This window comes from Bolinopsis microptera, chromosome 3 (assembly GCF_026151205.1).
Source record: "Bolinopsis microptera isolate Bmic1 chromosome 3, MBARI_Bmic_1.0, whole genome shotgun sequence".
NCBI lineage: Eukaryota > Metazoa > Ctenophora > Tentaculata > Lobata > Bolinopsidae > Bolinopsis > Bolinopsis microptera.
This window is the reverse complement of record NC_087074.1, coordinates 5,432,267-5,450,181: the sequence shown is the minus strand read 5'-3', so window position 1 is coordinate 5,450,181 and position 17,915 is coordinate 5,432,267. Positions and strand designations below refer to the sequence as shown.

Sequence of the window (17,915 nt, the reverse complement as noted above, 5' to 3'; positions counted from 1 at the left end):
TACGTCTGGATAAAAAAAGCCACTGGAAAATGTAAAATGTAAAAATTCCGAACCATCAAACTAATAGACAAGTTTTGCGTTGTAATTGTCAATTGTAAATAATAAGGATCTGATAGCAGGTAGCAGGTGTACATTAATTCAACGAGGTTGGCTAGTGTCGTTTTAGTTAATAGTTTATTGGAAACTCTGCGTATTAGTAAAACGTAAAATCGTGTGTTGGTGCGCTCTGACCAATTACTACACCTAAGTAAAAGTGTGACTAATTTTAATTAAACGAGTTATTCTAGTGGTCCAACTAAGCTAAGCGGAATAATTCGTAAAATTTCATTGAAATTTCGCCATTTTCACTCGCCAATTAGTATTTATTAGTATTTATTAGTATCACAGTGTACCTACTTTTGAGAAAATATATCGGATTTTAACGGCGACGATTGCAGAGTTGAACTTTGAGAACGACTAAAATAGAGAAATAGCTGAAGCAAAAACAATAAATGATAGAAGGTATTTTATTGTCGGTGAAACAGGTCAAAACTATTCATCTGAACTAAAAATAAGGATATTATAATATTGAAGGGCTTCCCACGACTACGAGTATATGAAGATTTGCGGTTGTGAGAACACAGGTGCTAAGAAACGACACCGACACTATATTATATAACAAATGCAAAGGCCAAAGGGTAAAAGTTAAATGGCATCAAAAACTAGTGCCACTAGGCTCGACCTTAGGGCTTAGAGGCTTAGAAGTGGTACTCTTCAAAGAGTTCGTCTAAGTAGAATAATTAATTGGTATTCAGTATTATATTTACTGAACGAATGACTCAAACGCGTTTATAAGAACTAGTACTAGTAAGGCTTGGACAGATTTACTTGTTCAAGAAATCACAAAATATCATTATTAAAATATGTCTACCTACTGTCTAAATATATTCTTACCAACCTTGTCAAAGTAAATAGTTTCTAAGCTAGGTTGAGGGATCAGCTCTTCTACCACAATTATAGAACACGCTCTTAAGTCGATAATATTACTTTACTATTCCTATTCCTATAGTAATTGTTGGTTGACTACGATTTCCCTTATCGTAATACCTAAATCTCCGTTCCTGGTAGTGCCTCAGAACCCGCAGAAAACCCTGGAAGATAGCCATGGTCTGGGTGGTCTGGGTGCGGCAGGGCAACAGCCATTATCTGAGCTAAAAACACCTTTCTAGAAGACCTGAACGGACAAGAAATAGAACCAGAGCATAACTAACAGTATACGTAAGAAGCAGGGTATTTACAGGACACCTGCACTTTTCACACCATCTCAAAGACAGGGAAGCTTGTTAAAAACAGTTCAAGACCGGAGAAAGTAAAGTTTGCCCACCTCTAAACGACAATTGTACCACCCAACTAGCCCCACGTGGTCACGGTTTACACTGGGGTGAACTAGTTGTGGAGGAAATTTAATTTAGGTGCAACACACACACAACATAAAGTGGAACACGCACTTAACAGTAAACTAGTCTAATAACGAATACTAAAACAGTAATATTAATTCCTCGGTCTGCATTACTGCGAGGAGGAGTGATACGTTTAATGTAGTTTTGCGTTTAATGATATTAAGTTGTCTGCATAATATTAATGGTGTCGGTAATAAAGTTGGGCTTACTCTTACACTGTTCAGGGTAGTCATTGCGCGTTTTTCCTTGGCAAATTAAGCCGGGTCCGGTTCAGAACAATGCAGATTACTGTAACCCCGAATAAATTCATTCGGTGGACAAAATTCGCCTTTTTACTTACACTAAGCATTTTTAGTGGCGTGATACTTGAATACGATCAAAATAATGCAGAACCAGACATGAAAGCTTTAGTTTCATAATCCAATACTTAAGGAACTATTTTTAGAAATTCATAAGAATCACAAACCTACGTGTAAAGGGTCAATGGGTCATCATCAGCCGTTACCATGACAACCCTCCATCATCAGTAGACTAACGGTCTCCAAGACAGTTCTCAGGAGATTGGGATTATCCGGAACAGTTTCTTTTGATCGTGCTAGTGAGTTATGTGATAAGGTTGAGTGAACATTTTGAGATTTCAATGGTTGAGTGCAAATTGCTTGAATGTGTGATATCCAAATTTATTTAAATGAATGGAGTTGGGTTAAAAACATATAAGTGATATTATTTAAATGAGTATACTATGATTAATTATACATACAGTTCATATACTACATATTCAAAGATACGCAATAATACTCCGAGTATATATGGGGATAATATACATAATAATATGTACATACAATCAATAGATCAATAGTAAATACAGTACATAATTTATACAAAATTGTTAAACACCTCAAAATCAATGCTTAAAGTTATTTTTCTAAATCGCTAAAATCTAATTACATATTCATACAGATTAATAAGGGTACTTTAGAAATAGTGGTTTATAGTAAGATCTGTGTAATCTGATACTGCTAAAAGAGATCGGTTGCCATGGCAACGACTGCTAACAAATGCTGCAACCGCGGTAAATCAGCAGCTGCAGGCTGCTATGTGACATTTTTACGGAAACAGTTGCCAGTTGGGGCTCCTAAAATCCAATTTAACTTAGTTTGTACTTTAAGAATAAACAAATCACAAAAGTTAGCCAGCTTTAAATTCGTCAAATGACCCAAAAACAGACAAAATAACAAAGAAATCAACATAGATAACCTGATCAGTTGATCCTACTTATTGCCATATAATTAGCACAGTATTTATACGTGATAATCAGCACATAGTTTAATATACAGCTAGTGTTTATGAGTGTGTGGCACTCCGTGATAAGTCCCTACTCCTCCAAACAGACTCAGTGTAGTCCCGCAGGTCGTGCCACTGCTTTTTTGCAGCTATCAGCTCGTTGTTCTTCCGGGCTTCCACGTGAAACTGGGGGGTTTTCAGTTCGTACCACTTCGGCTGGGGTCCTCTCAACCGTTCCAGTTCCTGATTCGGGAAATGTTATCAGTTTATCAGGTGTTAATCTAATGGAGGTAATACATGATGGATTCCTCCAAAGCATGTGCTCTTTCTTAAATTCTAACAATACATCAATAAATTCGTACGTGCAATCTCTGCTAGAAATTCAGCGCGTGCGACGTTTATGCCACGAATTTCTCTTGAGAAGTACAAAGTGCTTGCAGATACATGTGGTAGGTCCTCTCATTCAATCCAGTGAATGGTAATCTGTAACTTTACTTTACTGCCTTTTTTATACGTCATAGTTAACGAAATCCGAAATTAAATGAGGTTCAGAAACCCGTCTTCAAACGAAACTTCGAAACGTAACAGCTTCCAGGAGCATAACGAATCATGTAAGATTTATGCACATAGGTTTTAACTTTTAGCCCCCAGTTTCCGAAATGTGACAGTCAAAAGGTAGCATCAACATTAAGAAATGGCTACAATCCAGGTGGCTTGCTGATGTACATGTAGTTTATAACGTCAAGACATGAACACTAATTGATCCATTATGAAGCAATGTTATAGCGGGAATGTAGCTCATAATATTATGCAATATTATGTCAATCTCAAGAACTTGAATTTGCTACATTTAACATTCATATTACTACACATTGGGCTATCACGATTAGGCTAGAGTATTTTACGTTACGAGTTTACAAACTGAGATGCAAAACTACGTTCATTAACATAAAACCTAGTCTGTAGTCATGGTTGCTATGACAACGAAGATGCTCGATATGTACTGACAAGTTGGGTTGACCATGCGTAGCAGAATTCTCTGTAAAGTTTACGATCTACCAAGGAACGGGTAACTACAAACAACTCCATTGATAGTCCTTTGAGGGGCGATTCATAACCTACCATATTAGTCCCACTTCTTCAATAGAGTTTCAGCGCTCTAGCTCTGGACTATCAAAAGGATATCGGTTCAAGTACCATGGTTACCAGTTCAAGTAACCATGGTTACCAATCAATGTTACCAATACTACCAGTTCAAGTAACCATGGTTGGTGGTTATCAGTTAATATAAATCACAAGTTATATCCATTTAAATTTCAAATTCATTATGGGAAAGATTTCATAACCAGCCGAAGAGCTATACAGATAATACTCTCTTCCTACCTGAAGTCGTCTTATTTCCAGAAGTCGCTCTTCCTCCAGTCTCAGGCTCCTGAGTCTCAGTGTGCTGATGTAGTCCCCGTACGGGGTAGCGGAGGAGGGTCGGAGTGCAGCTTCACTCAACAACTCGGCTCTCAGTGTGCTCGATCTTATGTCTTCTAGCTCCGAGGCTCTGGGTGGGGAGGAAGTTCAGTTTGGAAATGAATGTGTCTTGTTTAGAAGAGTTTTAACAGGATCAAGACCTATTTTCTTAACTAAGAACAGACCACCCTGAATACATGAATTAATCTCCGTCCCTATAAGTGAGACTTACAATCTATAAGACCGAGAAAGTTCCAGATCTTCCCTGACTCTCCGTTTGCGATCTATGTCTTCTTGTAATCTGCACGGGGAGATAGCTCAGTTTAGATAAATATTAGAGGAAATATAGATCTGGGTTTGCAGTACGATTAAACTGTAGGTTATACTGGGTTTGCAGTACGATTAAACTGTAGGTTATACTGGGTTTGCAGTACGATTAAACTGTAGGTTATACTGGGTTTGCAGTACGATTAAACTGTAGGTTATACTGGGTTTGCAGTACGATTAAACTGTAGGTTATACTGGGTTTGCAGTACGATTAAACTGTAGGTTATACTGGGTTTGCAGTACGATTAAACTGTAGGTTATACTGGGTTTGCAGTACGATTAAACTGTAGGTTATACTGGGTTTGCAGTACGATTAAACTGTAGGTTATACTGGGTTTGCAGTACGATTAAACTGTAGGTTATACTGGGTTTGCAGTACGATTAAACTGTAGGTTATACTGGGTTTGCAGTACGATTAAACTGTAGGTTATACTGGGTTTGCAGTACGATTAAACTGTAGGTTATACTGGGTTTGCAGTACGATTAAACTGTAGGTTATACTGGGTTTGCAGTACGATTAAACTGTAGGTTATACTGGGTTTGCAGTACGATTAAACTGTAGGTTATACTGGGTTTGCAGTACGATTAAACTGTAGGTTATACTGGGTTTGCAGTACGATTAAACTGTAGGTTATACTGGGTTTGCAGTACGATTAAACTGTAGGTTATACTGGGTTTGCAGTACGATTAAACTGTAGGTTATACTGGGTTTGCAGTGCGATTAAACTGTAGGTTATACTGGGTTTGCAGTGCGATTAAACTGTAGGTTATACTGGGTTTGCAGTGCGATTAAACTGTAGGTTATACTGGGTTTGCAGTACGATTAAACTGTAGGTTATACTGGGTTTCTAGTACGATTAAACTGTAGGTTATACTGGGTTTCTAGTACGATTAAACTGTAGGTTATACTGGGTTTCTAGTACGATTAAACTGTAGGTTATACTGGGTTTGCAGTACGATTAAACTGTAGGTTATACTGGGTTTGCAGTACGATTAAACTGTAGGTTATACTGGGTTTGCAGTACGATTAAACTGTAGGTTATACTGGGTTTGCAGTACAATTAAACTGTACGTTATACTGGGTTTGCAGTGCGATTAAACTGTAGGTTATACTGGGTTTGCAGTACGATTAAACTGTAGGTTATACTGGGTTTGCAGTGCGATTAAACTGTAGGTTATACTGGGTTTGCAGTACGATTAAACTGTAGGTTATACTGGGTTTGCAGTACGATTAAACTGTAGGTTATACTGCAAGGAGCAGACCGACTGACTTACAATCTAGCCGATCGGGACAGTTCCAAATCATTCTTAAGTTTCCGTCTAGTCCGGTTGATATCGTCCCGGAGTTCACTGACGTTCAGATCTGTATGGAGTGTGTCTATACTGTGACGGATGTTGTCCATCTTGTCAATAGATTTCAGGTAGTCTTCCACTGCGCTCGAGTCCTGCAGGAAGAGTGAGGATTAGAGGGGATTAGAAGGAAGTAAGGGGCTGGAATTTAGGAATTATTGTTCAAAAGTGGAGACATGTTACTTCAGCCATACAGGTTAAACCGTACTTCCAAACTACCGTGTTGAGGAACTTGTAATGTGTAACTAACAATTAACAGGTCCACCAAAACTCCTCTCTATTTACGGGGTTGTATCAACTACAGGAGTAATTCATTTTCAAAGACAGGGTTTTTAGGAGCACGAAGTGTAACATCTCAACAAATGTATACGTGGGTACCTACCGAGCCACTGTAGGTCAACATGACCATATTATGAGTTAACAGTATACAAGTTCAGAATGGTTAGAGAATTTTAGTACAGACGTTTAAGACTTTATTGAGGGATATTAAGAAGATACGTTTTGCAAAATTCTCAACAAATCTCAACATTCTACCAAAACAGTGCTTGTAACCATGCCAACGTACTGGAAGATGCGTGTATCTGTATCTGGGCACAGTGTGATCCAAGTAATCATTGTAGTAGATATCGTAGTAAGGATCGTAGAACCTGTACTTTTCATAGTACTTCCTATTGTAGGGGTAGTAGAGCCAGGGTCTGTAGTAGTAGGACCAGGAGGGGCGACCGGAGTGGAGCCAGGGGCGGTGCTCTTTCAGGTAATCGTTATATGTCTTCTCGTACAGGGACACTGTCATCAGCAGCTCTTATAGAGGACAGGGTTAGCTCTCACTCGGTCAAATGTTTTATATATTTTTCACCACTGGGCACTGGCACTTTACTTCCCTTTACTTTTAGTATAATCATGATTCAGGGTGAAAAATCCAGAGGCTAGGAACTTTGGTTGGAGACCAAAGTTATCTGAAATTATCCCTCCCAATAACAACTGACAATAACCCACCCCAAATTCAATCACACATATTTATACAACAAAGATAGTAAAGAAATATTGGAAATAACAAGCTTTCATCCATTAAGAAGCATTAAACGGCGCATAAAGACCAACCATTTGCAGAACAACTGCACAATCTGCTACCGATCGTTTGCAACTGTGCAGCGAAACAAAGTCAAAAGCGCTGAGAAAGCGGCGCTGTGTGCTGACTCAACTACTACTATGTCTCTGTTTGCAACTGCGAAACAAAGTCAAAAGCGCTGAGAAAGCGGCGCTGTGTGCTGACTCAACTACTACTATGTCTCTCTCTCTCTGACTCCAGCACATTGTTAATTGTTTAGGTGAGAGAAAGTGAGAAAGTTGGATTTGTTTACATGTTGGTGTACTCAGCTGCTTGTTAGTTTAGATATGTACTACACTTTCTCCACTTCTACTCAGATGTGTGCACGTGCGTGGTAATTGCTTTATCATGATAATTACTTATTACTTAATCAAGTGAGAGGCTTTGTGAATTACTTGACTTTTAATAGTCTCAGCAAGCATGATGACGTTCATCTTGCTATCTTGGATGACCTCTTGATTTTGTCAATATTAACACTGTTTCTTGCCATGAATCAGGGATAAGTAATTAATAACTCTGCCAAAATGTCTCTTGACGTTTTTCAAGATTGTGATTTTTGATTATTTTTGCGGTTCTAAAGCTATTTTGAATGAAATTTCAAGCGTGAAATGTTCATGGGAAACCATGGCATAAATTGGTATAATTGACGGATAAATTGATAGGAAACTTCCCAGGATGTAATTCTAATGATAATTCTTTAAAATTTAATCGCTAATTTAACCTTTTTTAGGAAATTGTCTCCCAATTTTGATCACAAGAGTCGCACGTTCCAGGATGCTGATTCGCGGTGGAAAATCCATCAACTGACAGTTAATTCTCAACTTGCCAAAGTCGACTTTCTTAATTGGGTCCTAAATTAGGCGGCACAACTAAACTTTTTCCGGGTAATGGCATTAAAGGAATATGTTAGAATTTCTGTGGCCGCACAAAACTGGTTTAATTAAGCATGCGTATATCTTCCCCCATCACTTAATTAATTTATTATTTTAGAATAGTCAAAGTGGGAAGACTCGGCCAGTCGGTTCATTTATTCTTTTAATCAGAATCCCATTGCTAAGAACATTTCGTTGACATGACTCCGAGTACCGATTAAAGTTCCACTTTCTGACTACCAGACTCCTCACTCAAGAGTCCTGGACTCCCTTGTTCCTGAGTCCCAGACTCCTTATTCTTGAGTCCCAGACTCCCCTTCTCATAGATGCGAGCTCAAGTTATCAGCCCTTGGGAAAAACTGCCGTTTTGTGTGTTGATTTTCAAATTCTTCGTTACACTCATCCAGGTCTTACTTCAGCTCCTCTACCTATCCGAGGCCTACTGGCCCGAGGGCTTTGGCTTGAACCTCTCCGGAACAATCTGGCCCCTGGCAACCAGCAATGAGGAATTATGAGCCTGGGGTAGGTTCCGTGGCAAACCTCTACTTTGGGGTTATAACAGCTCTAGTGAGTTTCCTGACGACCCTTTTTAACGGAATCTCCCTCTTCCACCTCCTCCTCCTCCTCACACGTGACACCTCTAAAGGCAAGAACTCCACCACAATCCTCTACATAAACCTGGGTATCTGTGACCTCCTCCAAGGTCTCGTCTCCTCTCTCTCCGCTCTCACTCTCCTCAACAACAGAGTCCTCCCAGTCTCCTTAGCCTGGTTCTGTCCGATCAGTGCCTCCTGTGTGGAGATCCTCCCTGCCATGGGTCTCTTTATCACCATGTACGTGCTAGGTATCAAGTGTGTTGTGTTCTACATGCCTCTCCGGTCTAAACAGCTCATCAGGTACAAGTCCACCCTGGGTATTGTGGTGTTTGTGTGGGTCTACAAGATATTGTACTCCTTTGCAAGGCAGGTTATGTTCGGGTCGGACTACTGGGCTGATCTAACAGTTTGTGTGGCTGGGGACTACTTTCAGAGCTACAACTTTATTTTTATGGGTGGTCTGACGGTGAATCTCCCCATCTTGTTCACTTTGTTGTTTACAGTGGTACTGATACTGAAGGTGAAACAAAGACATGCAGACAGGCAGGCTCTAATGAGAGCAGCAATGCAGGCGGTCAAGAAGAGTAGAGTGAAAGTTTCCAAGTTGCCTGATAACTTTGTAGCAGAAGTGTTCAACCCCCTGTCGTCTCAATCAGAACCAATAATCCTGCAGTGCTTCACTCAGTCACAACCATCTACAGCTACGATCAATGTAACTGGGGGTCGAACTAAACACAAGCACAAGAGGATACGAGCACACAGTGTAGCGTACACCACCCACCCTCTTATTAACAACCCTTACAATCTCCCCTCCATCTGCTCCTCCTCAAACAGCCCCCGATCTACACCCTCCAACACCATGGGTCAATATGGTAAATCTAAATCATGGAATAACATCACCGCTTCCCAATCTGAGCCGATAATGAACACATCCCAGTTCCCTTACAGACGTAACGCTAGTGTTGATAGCAATGCAAGTGGGATGAGCTCTAAGATAAGTGGTAGTATTGCGGAGGAGTCTAAGGTTGAGCTTCATTTTGAATCTGTTTCAAGTCTCAATACTGACGGTGAGCGCTCAGGATTCTCTTCTACTACAAGTCTAAACCAGACCGGGATGAACCCTACCAGATTGTCAGTGACCTCTCTAGATTTCGGCTCGTCGGAGGATATCCAAGCTACAGCCAGCAAATACAGGAGCTTAAAGAAATACCTCCAAAAGAAGCATAGTCTGGTAAGCATAGCCAGCATTGCTTCTAGACGACCCTCCCGAGTAAGTGTCGCTAGTATCAGACCTGACAGATTCAGCATGATCGGTCAGAAGAGACACTCGCTAATGGAAGGACTCGTTGGCAAGTTCAGCAACACTTCAAGTGTGAACTCAACCTCCCCATCATCCGTGAAGAGGAGTTCAGTAACCTTGGTTAGTTTTATAGACGGTCAATTCAGTGTATCTAGTGTCGGAGACAAAAGAAAGCCTCGCCTGGAAACCCGAACAGTTTCAGCAGGGAATTTACTCCAGCGATCAGGTAGTATGAGCTTGCTGAACCAACCTAGGAAGCCAATGACAAAGCAACAAGTCCGGAGGATAACAAGAGTAAAAGTAGAGGAGGTACACAGACAGAAGTTGCAACACATGAGCACCAATCCAAGCATCTCCGTAATGGACGTTTCAGGGATCACGATAAGACCCCAACAAGGCATAGTTACGACAGTTCCAGATATCGTCGTGGCACCAACAACACCCACCACCAGTGACGGAACCCTGACCCCTCTGGGATCCAGGACCTCTTCCCTCACTCCTACAGTACAGAAGCTAACTCTGAAAGTGATCGGGCCTAGTGTGGTTCAGCAGCTAGACTCCCCCGACAGTCCACCTACCATCCAGACCACCATCTTCTCAGCACCCAGCAGCCAGCAGTTCCTGCACGTAGGAGGGCACCAGGTTGCAGGTTTAGCACCGGGAGGTTCAACATCAGGAGGGTTAGCTCCAGGAGGTCGACAGAGCAGCACTTTGCCACCGCGCAGCCCCGCGCGAGCATTAGCGAGGGAGCAACGCTTGGCTCGACGGCGGGCGTCCACAAATGCACAACCTTCACAGCTTTCACCCAACATAGGAGAACTATCAAGACAGCACTCGGATCAGACGGGTCTGAGTAGCAACCAGTCTGTAAATAGGCAGAACTCAGACTCATCAGCTAAGAGCTTGAGTCTCAGTGTGGCCAGAGACGGATACGCCTCAGATCAATCGAACTGCTCTGGTTGTTCGAAGAAGGAACTGTCAAACGAGGAAAATGATACTGTCCCCAGATCAGCACCTATAAGTCAATCTGTGGATGTGATCGCCCTCAAATACTCAACTTTAAATGCCCCAACAAAACCAAGTCTACTTTCTAGGCTACGATTCAAGAGAACGGCCATGGTAGCTGGAGACAGTTCGGGGACTATGGACTCTCCTCTGAGACTAAGCAGTAGTGACTTGACATACGACACGGAAACAGAGAGGGACATAGAAGCAGCACAGAACTTCATCAGGACCCATCAAAAGAAGAACCAGCCCCACATCATACCCATGTGGAACAAGAGACCCGACAGAAGTTCTGTCTCCAAACCTTCTCAAAACAGCACTAAAAAAGGGGCTAAAAGCAAGTTTGAGCAGTCTCCTGATGGTGAGGGAGGGTTTGATCCCCTTCTGAGGAGATACGAGAGGAAAGCTCCTTACTTCATAGACAGTTCTCAGTATCCCAACTTGACAAAACGGACAGATCCTCTGACGGACTTCAACGAGAAGAAGAGGAAAGGGTCGAGAACAGAGCAGACGGTGAGGAAAGACTTTGTGTTGCTGGGTCTGAACCTGGGAGGAGGATTCATAAAGAGACACCTGAACAAGTCTCTCCAAAAGAGGATGGACCTAAGAAAACAGAACTCGAGTGGTAAAAGCCTGAGAGCGCTGAAAACCAGCATCCTAGTAGCGCTCAACATCACGATATTCTACAGTGTATTCTTCTACGTATGGCTGGTTCAGACCCTCCACCGTTACACTGACCTCGACATGGAGGGGATGATATTCGACCTGAATGATAAGATCCACATCCTAGGACCGCTCTACATCATCTTCCTTCCTACTATCAGCAGCTTACTGGACCCGGTGATCTATTTCTGTAACAAGACGGGGGTTAACCTGCTGAGTGATAAGCAGGGGAGTAGCAGGAGGGGTAAGCCTAACAATGTTAACCAGGGGGCGAGACAAAGACGTGTTGGCAGAGTCAAAATATAGGTTCGTTATAAGCGGGGTATTTATGAACGTCATGTTTTCTTTTAAAATTTTTAACGTTAATTTAAAGCATTGTACTGAGTGTACAGTGCATATTATATACAGTACGGAAACGTTAATAGTTAAATATTAAAACTATTTCAGGGATAAATCGTGCTGAGGAGACAATAGTTATAAAATCAACAAGAGTACCAGATTACTACAGGATCTTCTGAGGACCTTTGATAAGAATATATAATTGTTCAATAAACTCCAACACTCTTAATAGAAATTATGTCAGAATGATAAACTCTTCAGCAGAAAAGTGCGGTATGTGATCTTTCTATCATGATGTGTAAGGAAATGAAGGACTATCACCACAGGGTAAACGTTTATTGAAATATTATCAGGACTATGACAAGAATGTGTGCTCATAAGTAGAAAACGCCTGGTCGACTTGGTTTGAATATTTATAAGCTGTCACTTCAGTTAACGTCGCTTCAGCTGTAGTGATTTATAATTATCGTAAACAAACAAGAAACAAGCGTAAACTATATGATTTGTGAAGATTTAAAAGTCTGTTTTTAAGTTCTGAAACTTTCTACCACACACATCCGGTTGGATATTGATAATTAGCCGTTAATTTGTATGATTAGTGGTTACTGATGATTGTCTTGGTAATTGTTAAAACTTGCGTATTTCCTTTTAAATGTCTTTAACATCAACACGAAATCACTATTTCTAGTTCTCACTTTTTCTTCAGATTTCTGAAAAAAGCGCTCAATATTAACTCACCCTGTCCCCAAAATGATCTACAAAGCAGGAATTATCCAAGTTTAGCCAAAACAATACACAAAACAAACGAAAATATGCGGCTTAAAATATGTACTATGGTCTATGAAGGCAAGCTAAACATTTAGTCGGTTATTCTGCCTGAGTTCCGCAGATATTAATCCCAAAATACTAAACACAGCGCTGCTGCCCAATAAGCACTGATGTAGCTCTGTACTCTTACTCTGCACTGGATATTGTATTGGTAGACAGCCAGTACAGGAACTAATTATCTGTTTTACATCCAGTCTGCAGTTCTACAGTGTTCAGGAGAGGAGGGTTTATAATTATAGGAGAGTAAAGGAGCTAGTAATGGTTTCATCGCTTGTGTCTACCCTTGTCTATAATTAATGTCTACCGTGTTCAGTTACTATTACAATAGATCTTGGGGTTTTTATAATAGTAGTTAATACAGTTACAGTAAAGGAGCTCTACTTTCTGGAGTCTACCGATTTACTGTGTACAGGAGGGTTTCTAATAATAGGACATTGGGAGCTTCTCTTTACTTAGTACAAATTACGTAAGCCTAAAGTTAATTGTTCACAATTAATTGTAAAGTTTATGAGTGGAAGTTAATTAGTTGGTAGTTCTTTTGTTATTAAAGAGGTATGGAAGAAGAAAGGTTTCTGGGTCTCTAGACATCACATTTGATAGCGAGCCAGAACTCCAGAACTCCAAATGTTTAGCTAATTAGAGTTAAATAACTGGCCCTGGGTAATAACAACGATCCAGGTTGGAGAGGAGTCCCCTAATTTGCGGAATACAACCTCGAATACAAAAGAGAAAGAAGGTATAATATCTCCTGTCAGCAAACTATAAACAAGCTTCAGAAGGGAATATACAAGCAAGATGCTGCATCCAGGATTACACACAACAGGAGTTAGCGCAGCAAATTAACTAGATAATTACCATAAATCTGATGTACGGTGGTCAGGTCAACTTTCTCATTGTGGATTATATAAAAGTTGTGACGACACGACATGACAGAATAATGGCGAGGAAAATATGTAGTTTCAAATGATTGAGTCAGAGGGTGCTGGAAATGAAAACTGTTAAAACAACTGTTGTCATTGCAACAGTAAGAGCACCTGATGACCTGACTCTATCGTTATAATTTACAAAACACCTGCCTTCAGACGGCAACTCATCAATCCATCAGAATTTAGACCTCGCACACATTTAGAGTTACCTCGAAAATTTAGACACTGGCAGAAATTCACAGCAGCTCAGCAGTCCGCACTGGCCTGGTACAAGTCTGCAGTCCACAATTCCTGGGAATGTTGCACAACCTGGTCCAGAACCTGGTCTCCAGAACTTGATCTACAACCTGTTCTACAACCTGATATAGAACCTGGTCTACAACCTGGTTTAGAACCTGGTCCAGAACCTGGTCTACAATCTGATCTAGATCTAGAACCTGGTCCAGAACCTGGTCTCCAGAACTTGATCTACAACCTGGTCTACAACCTGATAAAGAACCTGGTCTACAACCTGGTTTAGAACCTGGTCCAGAACCTGGTCTACAATCTGATCTAGAACCTGGTTCAGAGCCTGGTCTCCAGAACTTGATCTACAACCTGGTCTACAACCTGATATAGAACCTGATCTAGAATCTGGTCTAGAACCTGTTCCAGAACTTGGTCTAGAACCTAGTCCAGAAACCGGTAAAATACCGGTAACATACCAGTCACATACCGATTACCGGTCCATTAAAGCAGCCAGTAGGCACTCTAGCGTGTGTAAAATAGCAGGGAGGTGGAGCGAGTCTGTTTGGACACATGCCAGCTATTACCCGACAATAAAATCCAAGTATCCCTGTCACGTGTCAAAACACCTCTCACATCTAATCTAAATATGCGAATATTGTATCACACACGTTCAAGCATGAGCTAAGAACACCACATCTACTAAAACGTACCATATTATCAGCCCTCCTCGACCCGTTCAGGTTGAGATGGGCCGGTTCAGTGAACCATCTGTTGGTGTTATCCACATCTAACCAGTCTGTACTGTGTGTACGGGAGCTGGGGGTTATCCGGGCTAGGTCCTCCGGCTCATCTTCGTTAAAATCTAACTTTATCTGAGGTAGTTAAGACTACATAATATACATAACTTCAAATGAGGAGGTATACACATGGGAAGGTATGTACATATTAATACGTATATTTGTAACGAACATTTAAGTGCATGCTATAAGCTATTTATTTCCAAATGAGAATTCTACTTACTTTGAAAATTCTACTTACTTTTGTTGGCGTGGTTTTAAAATCTACACTTCTGATTTCTGGTTCGTCCTGGTGGAAGATTGAAAATGAGATGTTAACTTTGAACACGTGATAAATGGCCGAATCAATAGCCTTTCGTGTAAAAACCCGTAAGATAAAAGGGTGTAGACTCTTTTGTTTCTGATGTGAATAACAACAAAAAAAGTCGTATCGAAGGTTATAAGTGACCGTACCTCCATTGGGGCAGTTTCGGATTCAACTTTGGGGAGAGTTTCGGGATCAACTTTAGGGTCAGTTTCAGAATCAACCTTAATTGGGAGAGTTTCGGAATCAACTATTAGTTCCTTTTCTTCTTCCATTATTCACACATTTCAGAATTCTGTAGCTTACTAACAGAGGATAGGTTTAAAGAGCAAGAATTCACGACATATAAAAGCCCGGCAACAGAAAAGAATCATGATTCAGCCGTGAATTAACAGCAAGACAAGAACCACACAAATCATTAAAGCAGAAAAATGCTGGCTGAAAGTCAGCCCGGTCCCGTATCCGAGGCAGTAGCTTGCTGCTTGATTGAAGCAGCTTGTAATTGTGACGTACGAAGAAGAAATACGTAAATAGGCTCAAGTACTTAATAGCTGTTACCTTCAATAGAAGGACGAGAAGGATTCCAACAAGCAAAATTGATCAACAATTCGAAATATGCAACGTGCGCTGGAATCTGCTATGCTTGTAGCGCTCGATTCCTTTTTAGGATCATCATAATATGTAATATATTATACGAACTTCCTCACCACTACGCCGCGCAAATTAAAAAACTACTTTTAACATGAAATTATTAAATTTGCACATTTTTTACAAAAATTATGCATTACGGTTTTTCGTTTTATTGTTACAACATAATTTTGTTTAATAATAAATCAATGTTTTAAAAATTCAGCTCAATATGAGTAGTTAACAAAACTACTAGTTAATATTAAATGACATAATTTTTTATTAAAAACAACAAAATTTTCCTATTTAATGAAATATTAAAGTTATCATTCAGTTTTTAGCGACTTAAATGTTTTTTGTTCTGGAATAAAATATTTCACAAACTGTTTTGATTTATTTTCAATTTTAGATACTGAAACTGGCGTCGCGCGCCGCGCAACCCCTCCATTGCGACTATTTGTTATTCAAACGAATCGAGCGCTACAATAAGATTCGTTTGTTTTGAATTTGTTCCCAATACCGTGTTATACCTATCTTTAAAAACATCAGTTACACCGTAAATTAGCTTTTATTAATTATTATTTGCTAGTCAACAATATGATCGTTAATAGTTTGTCGTATGAAAACTTTCATGTAGCTACAAACTTCTATTCTACATGCAGTGTCATCGCAGAGGAATTTTCAAGACTTTATTGCAGTAAAGAAAAAGATCTCTATGGAGGAATACTTGGGAGAACCTCTCATCTGATTAAAGATTATGATGTGAACGTTAGAAAACAAGTGCTTCAAGATTGTGATATTTTATTACATCTTATTTGGGAGACTATCAATATTGGGCACTGGAAAGATGTTGACGTATTTTGGAGGCAGCTCTATCGATCAATTTGTTTTATAAAAAGTGTTAATCTTTCATGGGATGATCGAATCGCAGAGGCGATACTGTCCTGTGACATGGGATTAATCATGGGAGCTCCTTTTGGGGAAGAACTCTTTGTTCAAGAACTTGCTGACTTCCTAAGCCAGCATGTAAGTATTGATAGCCTGTGTGAAACCGAGCATGAACCTGTTAGAAAGGCCGAATTTCCCCTTCCTTTTTTGTCAAATCATAAGGAAATTCCACAAGTCAATGCACCATCCTTAGAGAAATTCATCGAGCTCTTAAACCCTAGCACCCCATTTATCATGAAAAATGTCATAGATCATTGGCCAGCTATGAAAAAATGGAATCCATCATATCTAATACAGAATCACGGTGAAAGAACTGTACCAATCGAAATTGGTTCATCATACACTAGCGAACAATGGTCTCAGAAACTGTTGAAATTAAAAGACTTCATTAGAACCTATATGTTGACAAGCTCAAATGAGGTCGCGTACCTGGCCCAATATGAACTATTCAATCACATTACTAGATTGAAAGAGGACATCACCCCTCTTGATTATTGTGCTGTTTCTGAATCTGATGTCGTTACAAACTGTTGGTTTGGTCCAGAAGGAACCGTCTCCCCCCTGCATCATGATCATTATCAGAATCTATTTTGTCAGGTTTATGGATACAAGCGCTTCATAATGTTTGATAGTCATGACAACATGCACCCTCATCAGCATCACTTATTAAAAAATACAAGTCAAATTGACGTTGAGTCTCCAAATGCTCTACGAGATTTCCCTGACCTTGCTGATAAAACAGCTTGGATTGCTGATTTGGGACCGGGGGATGTGTTGTATCTTCCTCTACACTGGTGGCATCATGTCAGGTCACTGTCTGTCAGTTTCAGTGTCAGTTTGTGGTGGAAGAAATGAGTTTTAATTTCAGTTTTATTATGCGGTTTTTAATTACCAATTGTATTTGATAGATTCAATATTAATTAATTTCATTTTCTAAATCTTTTTTTATAACTATATCATACTGTATTTATTTATTATTCCCATTGAATTGCAATTTACCTAATATATGAAAGTTGTTGCATTTAGAAGCACAATTTAGAAAATAACAAGAATCGAAAGATGAGAACTCAGATGAAACTATCAAGTGGTGTGCCCTCATATATTATTAGAACCACAATGATGCAACATGTATCTATGGCTATCTTATATTATGCAGTCCGCCAAATTTATTTACATTTTGCAGTAAGATTGTGTTATTAATTTCTATAAATTTATAAGCTCCTCAGCTGTACTATGTCAAAAGAAGTATGTAACGTTGAGTGGAAATGGGGTATAACTGTTGCCTCCAAGAAACTGTCCAACCAAGCTGATACACATTTACAGGTACAACTTCTTGCTCCGTCATCTTCAAACTTTCCTAACTAAAGGTTAGATATTGTGTCTACCATGGTTCCAACAAATTTTCTGTATTTTATATCGCCCACAACACAGTCCATCGAATATTTTTTTTTAAAATCCTGTTTCATTTCAGCTCAATCTGCAACTGAAGGATGAGAATAACGAAAAGGAGAAT

At 40.0% G+C, this 17,915-nt stretch overlaps 3 protein-coding genes across 6 annotated transcripts; 2 read left to right on the top strand and 1 right to left on the bottom strand.

Annotated features, from left to right (window-relative positions):
• Nucleotides 1–2,244: 2,244 nt before the first annotated feature.
• LOC134812205 (uncharacterized) lies at nt 2,245–15,468 on the bottom strand. 4 transcript variants are annotated; one of them, XM_063819464.1, is made up of 8 exons: nt 15,386–15,468; nt 14,977–15,051; nt 14,765–14,812; nt 14,437–14,598; nt 5,787–5,956; nt 4,417–4,485; nt 4,107–4,275; nt 2,245–2,966 (listed from the first exon to the last, which is right to left on the bottom strand). In XM_063819464.1, the coding sequence occupies exons 2-8, from the start codon at nt 14,980–14,982 to the stop codon at nt 2,784–2,786; spliced, it is 807 nt and encodes a 268-aa protein (XP_063675534.1). In that variant the 5' UTR covers nt 14,983–15,051; nt 15,386–15,468; the 3' UTR covers nt 2,245–2,783. The 4 variants fall into 4 exon arrangements, with proteins under 4 accessions (XP_063675534.1, XP_063675532.1, XP_063675535.1 ...); XM_063819465.1 differs by lacking the exon at nt 15,386–15,468 and adding an exon at nt 3,846–3,893 and having other exon boundaries at nt 2,249–2,966; nt 14,977–15,128; XM_063819462.1 differs by lacking the exon at nt 15,386–15,468 and having other exon boundaries at nt 14,977–15,134.
• Nucleotides 8,064–12,249, top strand: LOC134812945 (uncharacterized). Its single transcript, XM_063820567.1, has 2 exons — nt 8,064–11,711; nt 11,853–12,249. The coding sequence occupies exon 1, from the start codon at nt 8,343–8,345 to the stop codon at nt 11,709–11,711; it is 3,369 nt and encodes a 1,122-aa protein (XP_063676637.1). The 5' UTR covers nt 8,064–8,342; the 3' UTR covers nt 11,853–12,249.
• Nucleotides 15,469–15,974: 506 nt separating the features above from the next.
• On the top strand, nt 15,975–17,349 carry LOC134812416 (bifunctional peptidase and arginyl-hydroxylase JMJD5-like). Its single transcript, XM_063819819.1, has one exon. It carries the CDS (start codon nt 16,052–16,054, stop codon nt 17,255–17,257), a length of 1,206 nt encoding a protein of 401 aa, XP_063675889.1. The 5' UTR covers nt 15,975–16,051; the 3' UTR covers nt 17,258–17,349.
• The last annotated feature ends 566 nt before the right edge of the window (nt 17,350–17,915 follow it).

Excerpts from the sequence above, each read along its gene's own strand:
- LOC134812945 (XM_063820567.1), top strand. The coding sequence starts at position 8,343 with ATGAGGAATTATGAGCCTGGGGTAGGTTCCGTGGCAAACCTCTACTTT.
- LOC134812205 (XM_063819462.1), bottom strand. The coding sequence starts at position 15,102 with ATGGAAGAAGAAAAGGAACTAATAGTTGATTCCGAAACTCTCCCAATT. Across the intron at positions 14,813-14,976 it reads CCGAAACTGCCCCAATGGAG|GACGAACCAGAAATCAGAAG; the intron begins GTACGGTCACTT and ends ATCTTCCACCAG. Across the intron at positions 4,486-5,786 it reads CTGTCCCGATCGGCTAGATT|ATTACAAGAAGACATAGATC; the intron begins GTAAGTCAGTCG and ends CTCCCCGTGCAG.
- LOC134812416 (XM_063819819.1), top strand. The coding sequence starts at position 16,052 with ATGATCGTTAATAGTTTGTCGTATGAAAACTTTCATGTAGCTACAAAC.